Source organism: Salvelinus alpinus, chromosome 2, assembly GCF_045679555.1.
Source record: "Salvelinus alpinus chromosome 2, SLU_Salpinus.1, whole genome shotgun sequence".
In the NCBI taxonomy this organism is placed as follows: domain Eukaryota; kingdom Metazoa; phylum Chordata; class Actinopteri; order Salmoniformes; family Salmonidae; genus Salvelinus; species Salvelinus alpinus.
The window spans coordinates 33,588,756-33,606,312 of NC_092087.1; the positions used below are offsets into that span (position 1 = coordinate 33,588,756).

General features: G+C 41.7%; 1 protein-coding gene across 6 annotated transcripts; it reads right to left on the reverse strand.

The window, feature by feature from the left end:
- Nucleotides 1-487: 487 nt before the first annotated feature.
- LOC139559117 (myb/SANT-like DNA-binding domain-containing protein 4) lies at nucleotides 488-4,176 on the reverse strand. 6 transcript variants are annotated; one of them, XM_071374876.1, is made up of 10 exons: nucleotides 3,806-4,175; nucleotides 3,452-3,522; nucleotides 3,188-3,364; nucleotides 3,036-3,097; nucleotides 2,867-2,953; nucleotides 2,738-2,779; nucleotides 2,495-2,669; nucleotides 2,380-2,415; nucleotides 1,334-2,222; nucleotides 488-1,239 (listed from the first exon to the last, which is right to left on the reverse strand). In XM_071374876.1, the coding sequence occupies exons 1-7, from the start codon at nucleotides 3,961-3,963 to the stop codon at nucleotides 2,502-2,504; spliced, it is 765 nt and encodes a 254-aa protein (XP_071230977.1). In that variant the 5' UTR covers nucleotides 3,964-4,175; the 3' UTR covers nucleotides 488-1,239; nucleotides 1,334-2,222; nucleotides 2,380-2,415; nucleotides 2,495-2,501. The 6 variants fall into 6 exon arrangements, with proteins under 6 accessions (XP_071230977.1, XP_071230961.1, XP_071230955.1 ...); XM_071374860.1 differs by having other exon boundaries at nucleotides 1,334-2,281; XM_071374854.1 differs by having other exon boundaries at nucleotides 1,334-2,415.
- Between the last annotated feature and the right edge of the window lie 13,381 nt (nucleotides 4,177-17,557).

Sequence of the window (17,557 nt, forward strand, 5' to 3'; positions counted from 1 at the left end):
TACATTGTTATCACATATAACTAGACCCACTGTTATTATTTAAACGTTTGTGATCATTAATTTCAATGATTTTGGATAAAAAATGATTTTTAGATGATGTTGCTATCATTAGATAATTTACAGTTTCCCATAGACTATAAGGCTATATATAAAATGATAGAATATTAGGGCCACAGAGGGGAAAAAAACACAAGTCATAATATTGTAACCAGTTGTTTTAAAGGAGGACAGTTGTTAAAATGACAGATGTGGGGCATTTCGTGAAATTGTACTTCAGTATGGTTTCATAAACAAAGACATGCTGATGTGCCAGAATATTAAGTATCACATTGTCATAAGTATCAAAACTGTAAAAACAATATGTAGCTTTTCTGCAGAAAGAACCAGCCTCATAAATGTATGACTTTATCCTTTTTCTTCAGTGTGGCCCTAGTACTCTGTCATATAAACAAATACACATTCCATATGAATATAAAAACACAATGTGTAACATTATGTTCCTTTATTGAATAAGGACAAAACAAAGCAGGTAAACCATCAGCTCCTTTCGAAACTGAAGTCACAGTGACTCTACAAGATGGAAAGCACAGAATCCAAGCATATTATACAAAATGATACATACACATTCAAAGGTCTGTATATAACACACCCTGCATGTCTGCACACTAAAATAAATGCAGGACAAATCCATACACATCAACTGAACAGACAAATGAATGGATGCAGTAGCCTCCCTGCAGCCTTGTATTACACACAGTATACCGCACAAACATCATAAGAGGCCAAATTCGTCAAAAAACGAACCCAAAAAAACTCAAATTACTCTGCCACCGCAGGACATATTTAACCAAAATTGAAAGCACACATACTAACTAAAATAATTCAACACATATTGGTCCCTCAGCAGCCGACCACTGTCGTCATCAGGGAAGATTGCCGGATTGTCCCAGTCCATGGCTGGTGGCACTCTGGGGGCCCTCTCCTTCCTCAGGCAGGCCACATTGTGGAGGACAGCACAAGCCACAGTAATATCACATGCTCTAACAGGGCTGACCCTTAATTTGTGAAGGCAGTGAAAGCGTGCCTTCAGGAGGCCAAAGGTCATTTCAACTCTGGCCCTGGTCCTGGCATGGGCATGGTTGTAGGCCTGCTGTGCTTCCTGGGGGTCTGTGAAAGGTGTCAGGAGAAAAGGCTGGCAGCCATACCCCCTGTCTCCCAGCAACACACCAGAGAATTCACCTGTCAACACAAAATCTCATCATTACTACCTCATAAACACAGTGATATTCTTGACACAGCCATGATGGTTATAAATAGGGGTTGTGTGGCTTACCTTGTGATAGGCACTGATAGATTTCAGAGGCCCGAAAGATTCTGGAGTCATGGACTGAGCCAGGCCATTTTGCCACAACATTGCTGATCACACAGTCAGCATTGCAGACCACCTGAAATCATAAGATGAGGAATATTACACCAATCAATGCACATCACTGGCAATGCAGAGTGTTCGTCAATGGACAATATCAAAAAGTTATGTTCACCTGAACATTAATGCTGTGAAAGGATTTCCTATTCACAAAATCGGCCTCATGGGCACCTGAGGGGGCTTTTATCCTTATGTGTGTGCAGTCCACTGCACCAATGACATTGGGGAAACCTGTCACACAAAGTAATGAGTATCCTACTATGTGTTAACAGTTGTCCTGTAATTTGTAGATCCTCTTACCTGCAATCCTATAGAACTCCTCTTTGATGTCACAGAGTCTTCTGTGGCCAGGGAAGGAGATGAAGACATCTGCTAATGCTTTGATAGCCAGACACACACTCCTTATTGTGCGGCAAATTGTGGCCTTGTTCAGCTGTTCTGCATCCCCCACTGAGTACAGGAAGGCTCCACTAGCAAAAAAGCGCAAGGCCACACAAACCATTTGCTCCACACTCAGTGCATGGCTCCGTGCAGTGCGGTGCTTAATCCTGGGACCCAGTAGTCTGCATAGATACCTGATGCCATCTGCAGAAAACCTGTATCTTTCATATAGATGGTCATCAGGGAAGGCCAGTGGGTCCAACCGGTCCCTGAAGACCCTTTCTCGCCTGAAGGCTCTCCTCAGCACAAGTGCTTCTTCATCCACCACATCTCGCACGAATGGGCATGCCATTGTCAGAGCAGAAAGGAACACACCATTTTGGGCCTTCATATAGGCTAGTGGCCACACCTGGTGCTGGGGGGGTGGGCAAAAGAGGGCGATGCCTTATAACGATGACTTGGTTGTACTGATTGCTGGGAAAATAAAAAAAACCTTAGAAAGATGCCACCGTCCTGTGTGCTCACAATAAGAGCTCATATGTCATGGCTCACTTGACTTTACGAGAATATACCTAATTTTTATTTTGAGCTGTGTCATCTTCTTGGAGCTGGGGGAGGAAAGAAAAATAATGATTAATACATTTGTGTTACAGTTAGCATACAGTGTACATTGAAGGCATATCTCACCTCCCTCTCAAGTTTTTTTTATTTCAAGGTCCAGTTTCCTAATTGTCCTCTTTTTTATTTCGGACTCCAGTGCAAGATTTTCCATCTTTTTCTTCTTGTACTGAATGTCTATGTCTGCCAGTTCTATTTGGCGCCGGAGGTGGTTGCCATACAACTTTCTGATAGCTTGTGAGCTCTGTGAACACAATACAATTAGCGCAGCTGGAATTTGTCAGGATGTGGTGTCCTTTTATTAATACGCACTATGTTGCCAGGCTGGTTTTCCCACTGTATAGCATCTGGGTCCTGTAAAAGAAATTAGATTTTTTGATTTTGATGAGGACTCCTCACCATTGTAGAGTAAATAGTACTTTCACAGTCTTAACATGATACCTCATGCCTTCTGGAATCCAGAGAGATGGTCTCCTCCTCATCATCGTCTCCATCATGTGCTGTTGCTGCTGCACTGGGGCCTTCACCCTATCACATTTAATCGGATTCATATTGAAGCTAGTAGACAAGACATGCCAGGCCTACAGTATGCCTTTGATGGAGTACTCACTGGATCAGCATCGTCTGGTGCTTGTGCTGGTGGCTCTAACAGGAACACAGTGCTGCCAGACACTGCAAGGCAATAGGTAAACCAAAGTCAGACAGTCCAAATTGATTCAATATGAATGTGGTTGTATCCCATGTAGAGATGGAAGGACATACCTTGAATGAAGCGGGTGGCATCTTGGGAGGAACCTATGCTCGTCTCTTTCCCCCCAGGGATCCCCTCTAAGACGGGCCTGCCTTTATTTAGCTCCAAGGCCATGTCCTCTGCTGGGGTAAGGTCAGCCTTTGGTGACCCACCACCCGTGCCTTGTCTGTGGGTATTCTTTTTCACTGCTAAAACAGTACAGACAATGTGTGAGCAGGCACCTTCTGGGTACAATATATGCTTGTGCTTTGTTAAATATTAGTCAGGGACCATACCATTCTGCAGAATGTTCTTGTATTTGATTTTGACCTGCTGCCATGTCCGTTTTGGCCCGTTCATGTTTAATCTACACACACACACACACACATTTAATGGAGTCACACTGCAAAAAATTACTTGGTATTTTTGTCTTGTTTTCAGTAAAAATATCAAAAAATTTATCATAGCTTTATACAGTGTGATGGAGTTACTTTACACAATTTCACTCATATCTGCAGTGCATTTCAATTAAAAATTTAACCGTTTCATAATTACAGTACAACTGCATTTTTGGAGATGTGAATTAAATATTTGAATTGTAATTGTGATGTTTCAGCGGAGCGGTGAGTGTGTAATTGTGCACTACTTACGCATTCAGGCGGTCTGCAATACTTTGCCACGCTTTTTCTCTTTGCTTTATCACTGTGGCGGTGTTGCCTTTCTTCTTAATTATATCTTTTACCTCCTCGTATGCCTCCATAAGGATTTGTGCTTCCGACGGTGAAAAGTACGCGGCTCTAGTTGCCATGGTAAATCAGTTAATCTGTGATCTGTGGCGGGGTCTATTTGAGTGAGCCGTGAGCGCGCACCTATCCAGGATTGGTTTCACCTGGCTTAATGAATCCGTGTCTGCTCATCCTGGCTTGGTCTTTGTGCAACCAATTAAGCCTGGACGCACATGTTTTGGCTTCATTGAGCTCAGCTGAGTCATTTATCCCGGATGTCTTAATTCTACTTTTGTGCAACAGGCCCCTGATGTATAAAGCTTTTTTGAGGCCTTGCTCACAATTCATTCTGTGGCAAAACAATGACCAAACGATATACTGTATGTGAGGCTCTTGATCATATCTTTGATCATGACAGTGGTGAGGAGGAGAGGCAAGGACACTGACAGTGAAGATGCATTAGAGGAAGTGTCAGAAGTTGAAGACAACACAGAATATGATCCAGACCAAGAGACAACCGATGTGGAACAATCCAGTGATGAGGAAGAGGGCTCTGTTGAGGTTGTTGTTACAATCCAGTGATGAGGAAGAGGGCTCTGTTGAGGTTGTTGTTACATTCCGGTCAAATAATGGGAACTTGCCCTGGTCTTCAACCCCACCTGAGAGGAGAGGTCGGCTGTCAGCTGAAAATGTTATCAGGATGACCCCAGGGCCAACGCGATACACCATATCCCGGGTTAATGACATAAAATCCTGCCACTATTTAAACATTTGAAATGGTTTCAAAACAAATGTCCTTGTTAAACTTTGACACAAAGTAGTCTGTGATAAATAGCACAATATGTTTCATCTGTGTATTTGTTATAGTCAAAAACAAGTTGTATGAGTTCAGGTCAATGAGGCCTACAGGCCATAACTAGCAAATAGAAGTTGAAAACGTTTAATGTTCACAAGAACTTAAGTTGATAAAAAGATCTAACACAATATTAGGTGATAATATATGTATTATTATGGATTTATAATCAGCTATAATGGGGCGCTCATTTTGGACCGGGAACACAGAATTAATTAACATGAAACGAACACAACAGGAGGGGTAAGTACCTATCTAACTTTGCAAATTTTGCCCTTGGTGCCGTAATTGCAAAGTGTAAAGCCATGGGTGGCCTACATTCTCAATGTTTTACTAAACTGTTTGATTCATTGGTGCTACGTATCATTACTTATGCTGCAGCAGTATGGGAGCACAGAATGTATTATTGTGTTAATTCTGTTTTTAACCGTGCCTGCAGATTTTATCTTGGAGTTGATACATTTATGCCAAAACGATATGGGCTGGAAAACTCTTTTGGCATAACCAATGGCTATGTATTTTTTATAATTGACAGAGATTATGCGGCATGCCAAATGAACATTTATGTAAGCTCGTATTTTTATGGGCTAGTGATGTTGCAATTGCAACAAAAAGATACCATGTCAGTCTTTTATTTTTGCTCCATTTATATCACTCACCTCACTGACAGTGTTTTCAAGAAATGACCGAAATGTTTTCGAATCAGCACTTTCAATAAGTAAAGAACTTCAGTGGCAACTGATAAACAAACACGAAAGTAACAAACTACACACATACTGCTTTTTTAAAGCACTTTTGGGACAGAATCATATGTACGTACAGTTTTATCTAATCAATATTGACGCTTATTTGCACATTTTAGATGTGGAGTGGCCTCTCTCGTTATTGAGATTGGTCGATACACAAACACTCCCCTAGATAAACGTTTCTGTTATTTTTTATGCCTACCACATTGCATTGATTTTAATTTGAGACTAAATCGAGGCCTTTCAATGACCTGAGGATTTTTCTCTCTTCCTTCACCTTTTTCAGTCTCTGTTTTGTAGCCTTTTCCATTCTCTTCCTCATCTTTTCTGTCTTCTTTACAACTACTCTACCCATTTGAAAATGTTTACCATCTTTGTCTGCCACCACGTTGTCTATTTTCCACAGAAGCTCTGGGACCCGTTGAAAGTTGAAGACGTGATACCTGTTTCCACATTTCTCAACCAGTCACTGGAGGGCCTCCCCTTCACTCATAAGTACTCCTCGATGCCTACCTTTCCCAGACATTCTCCATTGATGAACAGCACTATAGTGTGACTCCAGACGTTATCACTGAGAAGCTCAAGGTGATCCTCCACTGCTCTTCTACATTCCTCTGTAAATGAGTGGAATGCCTTTATGACCAGGAGGATAGCATGGGGTCCTGGAGGACACAAAGATGCACTCGCTTTTATCTGCTTTTTAACCAGCACAGGAGTTTTTTCTTCAGGACAGGAATTCCACCAGCCTGGCGTGTCATCCACTGTGACCTTCCACCCTTTTACTTTCCCTTGTATCTTCACAGACAGAGTAGCTCTCTACGGGAAATAAATATTTCCATTTTAATCTGGCCAGGATGGTGTTCCTTACTGCATTCTTTCCACTGAACCTGCACCCCAGCAGCACAACCCTTATGTGATGGAGAAGAGGACGATCTAAAATGGAGAGGGAAGGAGAGTCAAAAAGAAAAGGACATGGATTAGCTGTCTTGTGTCAGGCCTAGTAAATGGATTGATCGACTCCAAATCAAAATCAACTTAGCTTTTATTAAAGTAGACTCTGGGATCTGGGTCATTTCAATTCTTGATGTTTACCCATTAGGCACTTACCCATTGTCACGCTGGATAACGCCAACACATGCTAGTGTCAGAGAAGTTTGAAAGTCAAAAGATGCAATAAGCAATTCCATTACTTACCATAACGCCTGCAAGTACGAGGAAGATTCAGACAGAAGGCAATGGCATGTTCTTATAGAAGTAATCGCTATTTGAGTCCATTGTGATTCTGTCTGTCTGGCTCTGGCACACACTGACCTGCACGGATGTAGCGCAATAAAAGGTAATTGATTCATGAAAACAACAAAAATGTGAACGAACAATGTATGGCTTCAAAATATGTTTAAAACTATCAGGTGGATCTCTAGATGTCAGTCCTTGCACTGAGAGCTCACTCTATGAAATTGAGAGGGGTTGTTTGTAAAGTGCGAGAGGCTGTCTTGACATGCTTTAGCTGGTCTCGCACTAGATAGGAATACTGACACATGCTGCTTATATTATGGGTTCAATCCCATAATGCAATGGATATGATTGGAACATGACACTATACACACACGTACACATGGATTTTGTGTTGTAGATATGTAGTAGTAGTAGTAGAGTAGGGGCCTGAGTGCACACACTTAATGTGTTGTGAAATCTGTTGTGAATGTTTTGTAATGTTTTTAAAATAGTATAACTGCCTTAATTTTGCTGGACCACAGGAAGAGTAGCTGCTGCCTTGGCAGGAACTAATGGGGATCCATAATAAATACAAAATACTTGTTACAGTTAGTCTTGAAAACTCGACCCTAGGCAACATTGACTAGGGTCTGGTTTCAATGGCAGACTCTTTTGATATAGAGGAACTATGTCATTGCTTACATCACTACCTTATCCTCTTGAATAAAATACATAACAGTAGCTAGCAAGATGGAGATCAGGGAGGTTATTTTCGCAAGTGGCTAGTGTGCAACAACTACCTTCACTAAAACCACTGCCAAGGTTTTGCCTGCAAACGGTGGTTTTGATTCAAGACGTTGTGGCATGTCTGCCTCGCGATTTCTCAGAAGAACACCTAACATAGAATTTGTTATCTTCTTTATTGAAGTTGCCAAAAGTCACTGTTGCCTAGGGTCGGGTTTTCAAGACTGTGTGACCGTCAGAGACGTAGTCAAAAACCGAAGTACGCATGCTGAATAATGTATTTATGTGAAAATGTCACTTATTTGATAAAACCTTTCAAATGCACCTGAAATTCAATTTTAACTAATCGTTTATGTATGGTTAATAAAATATGTTGCATTTAATTGCAATGCAACAAAAAAAACACCTTAGTGTGGTATTTTGCTGAGAGGGAAGGGTGCTCTGTACTGGCTCTCCAACACCACTTCCAGCAACAATTGATCTCCCATCCAGAGACCGACCCTGCTTCAGCTTCAGAGACTTTAGCTTCAGAGACAAACAGCAGTGGGACGCAGGGTGCTATGCTGCTGGAATGTGTGCCAGAACTTGCAACTGCAAAAAAAAGTCAGCATTGATGGATAATAATAATAATAATATATATATATATATATATATCTTTTTTTAAATATGAGCAAAAGCAAAGGCCTGGGTAATGTAACCAAAGATGGTGAAAATTGCACTGACATTTTTGTTGTTGCATTCATTTACAATTAATTTGTTCTCATGTTTCAAAATTATTTCCTTGCAAATAGTTATTTTGCTCGCAATACTTTTGGGTTGATGTTTTGCTTTCAATATCATTATTTTTTTTGCAATACTAAGCATGTCGTTCTCGACTTCAAAAGTTTTGCTTGATATTAATGGCACCAAAGTAACTCCATAGAATACCCTTTCTGCCTTAGCTGTTCAATATGTATTGCACACTGCTGCCACTGGGGGGCGAGAGAGGGTAGAGTGGTGGTTCTGAGAAAAGCCAAAGGAAGTCAGAGGAAATGTGCAATCACAACCGAAGAACAAAAAATATTGTTTTAAAACTAGCTGTATATCCTCTTCAAATACAGACCTCACCATACAGTATGTATTTGGACAGTGAAGCATTTAAAAAAAATGTGGCTCTATACTCCAGCAGTTTAGATTTTAGATCAAATCTTTCAGTAACACTGTCCAATAAGGTGCCTAAAGGGTTTATGAAGGATTTATAATTACATTATTAATGGTTATTTAATAATTTAGAAATACATTATAAACCATTAATAAACTAGTTATAACACATTGATAAACTGTGTGATAGCCAGGCAGTGCTTGCCAAATAGCAAGACACTATTTACCTCCAGTTATTAATCATTTATAACGAACTTGCTAATGCTTATAACATGAACCCTTATGTATCATCATGCAACTTTTTTTTAGTTGCAGAACTTTTTCAATAGTTGCAGAATTGAACAATAGTTATTCTCACTTTCGGGTGTGAAGATGCATGCATTGTTGATCAGTCCCAGGAACATAAATGTTTGGTTTTCAGACCAATTGTAAACTCCCATGATATGTCTTGCCCCACATTTGAAACCCTGATGATGCATTGGAGCAATTATTTATCCTGGTAATTAAAGGGATAGTGCGAGATTTGGGCGATTAAGGCCATTTTCTACTTACCCAAAGTCTGATGAACTCATGGATACCATTTTTATGTCTCTGAGTGCAGTTTGAAGGAAGTTGAAGATAGTTTTGTGAATCATTGCTAACTAGCATTAGCTGGAAGTCTAATGGAACAGCTACAGTAGCATACTGATCTAAAGCCATATTATTTGGTATGGTACGCAGCTTGTTGGTTTCTGAGGAATTCTACAGACTTTCTGTTGATCTAACCATCTGCTTCAATGCGCCTCAAATAAAGACAACCTGGAACGTGCCCACAAATTTGTGTTGAAACTGATGTCATGTGACACTGCGTCCTGAAGTATCAGGATGGCGGTAGCTAGCTACCTAGAACTAGTAAGAGAAGTGTGCCAAGGCCAGACAGAAGATATTTGCTGCGGTGGTCCTTCGTAGACAAATTTTGACATCAAACTTTGTCATCAAAGTCTCTGAATTTATGGTGCTTTGAAGACAACTGGGAACTCTGAAGAAAAAAAACAAGGTTGAATCATGATGACGTCAGTGATCTTCAGGTCAGAGCTCTAGAAAGAGGCCTGAGTTGCCGACAGTTCGAGTTGGATGACAGTTCGAAATGTATTTTCCCAGTCGAGGCAAATTGTTTTCAGAGTTCCCAATTGTCTTGAACTCACTGAAGTCAGATTTCCCAGTTACGAGTTTCCAGTTGTTTTGAGCGCGGCAGAAGTCATGCTGGATTGACAGCATGGCCAACGTTGAATGTTTATCCTGTTAAGCTTGGAAAAGAGACCCTTAAACCCAGACTTGGGAACACACACCCACTCCACTGATTAGCAGGCTAATGATTGCTTTGCAATGCTTGCAGTTAGCCACTGATTCCTTACAAACCACTCATTGTTGAATTTGCGATTTCCAACTTGTTGTGTAATGGCCGATTAGCACCGATACGTTTTATCTAAAATATCTCATTATTTCTCTTCATATGACAAGGATTGAAAAGGATTTTCCAGTAGATTGTCAACTTGATTCATGATGATGACTGCTAGCTTGCTAGCTAAGATTTTGAAAGTATGATGTTGGCATGATCAGTCCAATCAAAGCAAATTAAGATATGTAATTTTATCTGTGGCCAATGACCTTGAGCCTTCTTGGATGGGCACTTCTAATGTAACTCTATGGCAGGCTTGAATTTCAAGCTCTACCTTTAGATTTTGTGGTGATGTAGTGTCCCCATTAGTGACAGAACACTGAGCCAATCACAGCGCAACTAGAGAACATTACCAACCCCTATGTTTCGTATTTTCCACTGGCTGCCCCACCACCATAGAAAGCACTGAGCTAGGCTGAAACACCTGCATTTTGGAACTGCCTTAGTGAAGAAAGAAAAAAAGAGACCAAGTTTGTATGCTGCTTTATTAACTCAATAGTCTTTTTTTGGCAAACTGATATGTGACACGTATTGATGATGATAGTATTACCTAGTAGAGTAGTGTAGAGTGTCTATGCTCCCAAGTGGCGCAGCCATCTAAGGCACTGAATCTTACTGCTAGAGGAGTCACTACAGGTTTGATTCCAGGCTGTGTCACAAAATGGCTTAAGGACAACAAAGTCGAGGTCTTGGAGTGGCTAGTACAAAGCCCTGACCTCAATCCCATAGAAGATTTGTGGGCAGAACTGAAAAAGCATGTGTGAGCAAGGAGGCCTACAAACCTGACTCAGTTACACCAGCTCTGTCAGGAGGAATGGGACAAAATTCACCCAACTTGTTGTGGGAAGCTAGTGGAAGGCTACCCGAAACGTTTGACCCAAGTTAAACAATTTAAAGGCAATGCTACCAAATACGAATTGAGTGTATATAAACTTCTGACCCACTGGGAATGTGATGAAAGAAATAAAAGTTGAAATAAATCATTCTCTCTCCTATTATTCTGACATTTCACATTCTTAAAATAAAATGGTGATCCTAACTGACCTAAGACAGGGAATTTTTACTAGGATTAAATGTCAGGAATTGTGAAAAACTGAGTTGAAATGTAATGACTAAAACCAAATCCAAAGTGTGTAGTAATGATAATGGACCTACATTACGTCTCTTCACTCTATTCAGCCTGCTAAGAGTTACCGAAACGAAATCTAGACGGGTGCAGGGGTGCAACTTTCACTGGGGCAGGGTGGTACGCCCCCCTCCTCCCCACACATTATGAAATTGCACCCCCCCCCCCCCCCAATTTTATCAGTGCAATGACAAAACTGTGCAGTGCAATGACAAAACTGCAATGATAAAACTGGGGGGGACAACAATGCAATTTCAGAAAGTCTGTGTGTGTGTGTGTGTGTGGGGGGGGGGGGGGGGGGGGGGTTGCACCCCTGCACCTGTCTAGCTTCTGAAAGGGTGGCTGGCTGGACTAGCACGAGAGAGTTAAACAGAAGCAGCTGCTGACAGTGTGTAAGTGTCGTGCTTTTTCTCCAAGTTGTAAAGCAAGCAGAGCAGCAACTGGCTATTCTTTAGTTGACCAGCCTGGTCTCATAGACTAAAGGTAACATATTAAACATAAATCCGGGAAACTCAAATTAGTATGACATGTTACATTTGGTATGGTTACATAAGACACATGGTCACTTCATGCAAAAACAAAAGCTTTTTAGCAACTTTTCAACTATTTACAACTTTTTAGCTACTTTGCAACTATTTCAATTTGTGCATTGCAAATTCAAAAATACTACATTCAAAATTCCAGATCCCAATAGAAATGAAAAATTATGGAATGCAAATACAATTTCTGATGAAACCAGCGGCCAAATGTTTGAAGACCGACATTCTGATGTTTTTTCAGTCCAATGTGAGTTTTTATTATAGTCAGTATAGCAATGTAATGTTATCGATCTGCCCATTATCCTAGCCAATTCCCTACTTTTCACACTGACACAGTAATAAACAGCTCGACAGGCTTCACTGTCATTGTTCACAGTCGGTACACAACACTATGCTCATCATTTCATAGCAGGATCAGATGGTGACAGGTGTCCCAGCAGGGTTAGAAAGCCACGGAAGACCAGTCTACGTAGCTCAGGTGATATTAACATTTACATTTAAGTCATTTAGCAGACGCTCTTATCCAGAGCGACTTACAAATTGGTGCATTCACCTTATGATATCCAGTGGAACAACTGCAACTCGTAACAATATCAATGAGCTACAGTCTAGGATCTGGGAATACTGGTCAATTCAATTATTGAACCATTGATTCTATTCTTGGATAATATAGTGTATAAATGTACACCAAGGTCATTCTTTGTCATGCCTCATCTTAGGAGGATCAGATGGGACAGGGGTCTCAGCAGGTTCAGGCAGCCAGTTTGTGACGGAGCTGAGGCGAATTTTTGCAGATAAAACACTTTATTCTCTCTGTGCAGCAAACACTGGACAAGCCAGAGGCTTCACAGATTGAAACTATTTTAAGGCAGTCTGATAAACCTCAAGTTGATTTCCAAACTGTATCAAGGGTTGATGGAGGCTTTTCCAGATAGAAGCTATTGATGATGATGAATGGATACAGATATGTTTGAATGTCCAGTCATGTTCATATCATCTCAGACATCAATTACTGTAGTTTAAGACCATCCATAGAACGTTCTATATGCCAGTGAAACTGAATAACATGCACTCAGAAATGTAATTTTTCTGCTGGAGGTGTAAAACACAAAAGGGGACATATTTTTATGTTATGGCCTTGTGAAGAAGGTTGGCTGAATTCCGGCAAAAAGTATGTTGCTTTATATTAGCATGTCTACAGATTCTCCCTTCTCACTGTTTTTGTTTGCTTGGAAATGTTGATACTGGAAAATGTGTATCCAAGCATTTTATAGCGTCTAAGAAATGCATTGCCATTAATTAGAAGGTTGGTTATGTCACAATGGACGGCAGAAATGTCAAGTTATGTATCACTAGATTTGATCTATTACAAGATTAAGGGTATACTGGGCAACTTTCATAAGGTCTGGATGACTTATATGAAATACAGTACGATTAGTCTGTACTGAAAAAATGCGCACGTCAGAGGAGATATCTATTTAGGCAATTGCTAGCGTCCTGGGGGTCTGCTGTCCTGTGGGTTGTCACTCTGGCCTTGGCCTAACACACCCGCAACCAATAATGAATGTTTAACTAAGATCCTAAAGCTGAGTGGGGTGTGTTGGGTTGGGGCGCTACAGGGTGGTGGACCCCTAAGGACAGAACGGTGTGACCCAGCTATATTGTGTGCAAGTAAAAATAGCTCTACAGTACTATTAGGCCTATTAGATGGTGATTACGTGGACAATGTGCTGTTTCTGTGTGTTAAGTGCAAAACTTTAAAAGTGCAACTTCAATGGTAATGTCTATTCTATTATCTGTACTTTTATGATTGTACTAGGTTTCCTATGGAAGATACTGTATACACTCCAATAAGTGCTCACATCATCTATAAATGCTTTACCAACATGTATAATAGATAGTGCATTTACATTTTTACATTTTAGTCGACGCTCATATCCAGAGCGATTTACAGGAGAAATTACAGTTAAGTGCCTTGCTCAAGGGCACACTGACAGATTTTTACACTAGTCGGCTCGGGGATTGAAACCTAAATTTGCAAAAATAAGTCCTCCATCTAACGCTATTGGAATTTTAAATGCATCCGTCCAGGGGTGCAAATTTGGTTTTCGAGGTGGGGGGACATAACGGTGAATGTACACTAGATAGTGGTAAATTGCCGTGTGCCGCTTAGGCCACCCATTGCGACTCGCTTGTGGGCGTGCTGGCAGCATATGGCAACATGTTCGATTGTGCGTCAAGAATTCAGCATATCAAGTTTCAAGTGGTATTTACAGTATGTATTAATTTGTGATGCTATCCTTGATATGATCCTGTTATTGTCACATCTACACATGAACATATGTGTGCCCATGCATCTATCAATCCAATGTTATCATGATTTCTTATCAGGGATATTATACTTTAGTAATCCACAATGACCTGGTGATGTAAAAGTCTAATAATTACATTGTCCTCCATATTCCTACAGATACCTTGTAACTGGAGATTCCTTCAAAACGATTGCCTACAGTTAACGTGTAGGGCACTGCAAGTTTGGGTGACCAAGGCCATCTGGGACTGCCTCCTGGAGGAATTCAGGTGTGTGAAGACTACTTGTCTCCTGCATAACTTCATGAGGATGGACACAAGGGGATCTGTAGCTCACCGCAGTGTGCCAGAGGAGAAGTCTGCTTTCCCAGCAATGTCCAACAATCCTTTTCGACCTCACCCCCAAATGTTCAGCCACCCTTCCTCCACCCATTAAGGTGGGCCCAGCCATGTCTATTAACGTCTTCAGGCTCGGGGGCAGTATTCGGAAGGATGTTTCAAGGATGGGGTCCAACCACGCAGCAAGAGAGGCAATCCGTGTGCAGGAGCTCTTCTGTCATGTTTTGTCTTTGATCATGTCTTGTCCCTGTGCTTCCCTCTGCTGGTCTTATTAGGTTCTTTCTCTTTCTCTCTCTCTATCGTTCCGTTCCTGCTCCCAGCTGTTTCTCATTCTCCTAACGACCTCATTTACTCTTTCACACCTGTCCCCTATTTTGCCCTCTGATTTGAGTCCCTATTTCTTCCTCTGTTTTCCGCTCCTGTCTTTGTCGGATTCTTGTTTGATGTTTGCTGTTCCTGTGTCCTTGTTTCGCCCTGTCGTGTTCTTTGCCTTCTTCAGATGCTGCGTGTGAGCAGGTGTCTATGTCAGCTACGGCCAGTGCGTTCCCGAAGCGACCTGCAGTCTGTGGTCGCGTCTCCAGTCGTTCCTCTCTATTGACGAGAGGATTTCAGTTTCCTGTTTTGGATTTACTATTGATTATATCCAGGAGAATCATTATTTGTTTAATACTGGAATAAAGACTCTGTTACTATTACGTCGCTTTTGGGTCCTCCTTCACCAGCATAACAGAAGAATCCGACCAAGATGGACCCAGCGACTATGGATTCTCTCAACACTGCCGTCGTGTTCCAGGGAGCAATGCTCGGCAGACACGAGCAGGAATTGTTTGCTGCTCGTCATGCCGTTGAGACCCTGGCCGCTCAGGTCTCCGATCTCTCTGGACAGTTTCAGAGTCTTCGTCTCGTGCCACCAGCTACTTCCTGGTCTTCCGAGTCTCCGGAACCTAGGGTTAATAACCCACCATGTTACTCTGGGCAGCCCACTGAGTGTCGCTCTTTTCTCACCCAGTGTGATATTGTGTTCTCTCTCCAGCCCAACACGTACTCTAGTGAGAGAGCTCGGATCGCTTACGTCATATCACTCCTTACTGGTCGGGCTCGGGAGTGGGGCACAGCTATCTGGGAGGCAAGGGCTGAGTGTTCTAACGATTATCAGAACTTTAAAGAGGAGATGATCCGGGTTTTTGATCGTTCAGTTTTTGGGAAGGAGGCTTCCTGGGCCCTGGCTTCCCTATGTCAAGGTGATCGATCCATAACGGATTACTCTATAGAGTTTCGCACTCTTGCTGCATCCAGTGACTGGAACGAGCCGGCGTTGCTCGCTCGTTTTCTGGAGGGACTCCACGCTGAGGTTAAGGATGAGATTCTCTCCCGGGAGGTTCCTTCCAGCGTGGACTCTTTGATTGCACTCGCCATCCGCATAGAACGACGGGTAGATCTTCGTCACCGAGCTCGTGGAGGAGAGCTCGCGTTAACGGTGTTTCCCCTCTCCGCATCTCAACCATCTCCTCCCACCGGCTCAGAGACTGAGCCCATGCAGCTGGGAGGTATTCGCATCTCGACTAAGGAGAGGGAACGGAGAATCACCAACCGCCTTTGCCTCTATTGCGGTTCTGCTGGACATTTTGTCATGTCATGTCCAGTAAAAGCCAGAGCTCATCAGTAAGCGGAGGGCTACTGGTGAGCGCTCTTCACCTCCTACTTCTTCGAAGAGGGTGCTGTTCCCTGGCAACACCATAGACTACACCATGCACAACCAAAGTCTCTTTTTAGAGCCATTCACATTGCAATAAGAGTATTCTTCCATTTACTTAGCTATGTCAACTGCATTTATTCAATTCCCAGTTTCTCTCCCTATGATTCCTACTTCTCAGGTGAGGGTGCTGTTTAGGTAAGGGTGTGACGTCTGCACATAAACAAAACAGGCTATTTTAAATCACCCATATTGAAAAAATGTAGAACAATTAGACACCCTATAACCCACACCTACACACTCATATATCAATCTAATTGATGGATTGTGTTGTGCAGGCTCAGGTGTATAACTCTGGCTCCTTCCACCTTTAAAGAATCGTCAAGAGGGCCAACCATGGAGAATAGTAAGACACTTCATTATTTCTATAACTACGCTATATTGTTTGTCCTCGTGTGTCCGTTCATGTTTTTCAGCATAAAGTACTCTGCAGCCACTTAGTGTGGTGTGGACACCAGATGAGGCCACACACACAGATTCCTGTTGAACAGTGTGTCTTTAACTACCTTCTTTTCTCAATAACAGTCTCTCTCACTTCTACCCTCTCTCCTCTTCTCCCTAAATCCTCTAGGTTATATCAGCTGTGTCGGTGAACCTCTCCCGCATCTGAACTGGCTACATAGAGGGCACAGCATGATCAGAGGTGAGAGGTCACTTGGTCAGATCAACAGGAAGTATTATTAAAGAGATGCTTTGCATTGAAATACGGATACAAATGCAGTAGTCCCAGAGTTAAGGATCCCAGGTCAGTTTTGCATGTCACCTCCTGAGGATTATGATGACTAACTATGTTAGAATTTTTTTTTTAAATACAAGGCTTAAACATGCTCTCGCTCTCTCCATCTGTCTCTCGTCTGCAGATATGTTTTGATGAGTGGGAGGATGCCAACCCCCAGTCCCATCATCACCACCTCACCCGCTCTTAAGATAACCTTCGGGCCAACTAGAGACACTTGTGTAATTGTGATGAACTGAGAGAATATTTGGGTAGCACTGATTCATTAATCATGTGCTGCCTTCCCTGCTCCTATGTTCATACCTCTTTCCCTTTGTCTTTTACACCTCTCGCTTCCTCTTTCTTCCTCTGTTTTTATCATCCACAACAGATGTGCATTGAAGTACAGATTGAACTTGTATTTAAAATATTACAAGCATATTTAGAATGCATGTATTTATAATACTTGGATAATGAACTTCTTTCAATAAAGCGTTTCACATTCTCTACTGGTTGAAATTAAGTCCCTCATTTAATGAAATACTCCACCTATCCTGTGTTTATCAGATCAATGATGATGAAGGGCATTAGATATTGAGATGAACTGGTTTTAGAGTATTTACATGATGCATAGGAAGGGGCAGTGTACTGTTTAAAAAAATTATATTTAACTAGTGAAATCCTGTTTCTAGTCTATTAGTTACAATGTGTAATCATTGATGTCCCAGAACCGAGATTGGTAAACACTGTTGAAGTGTT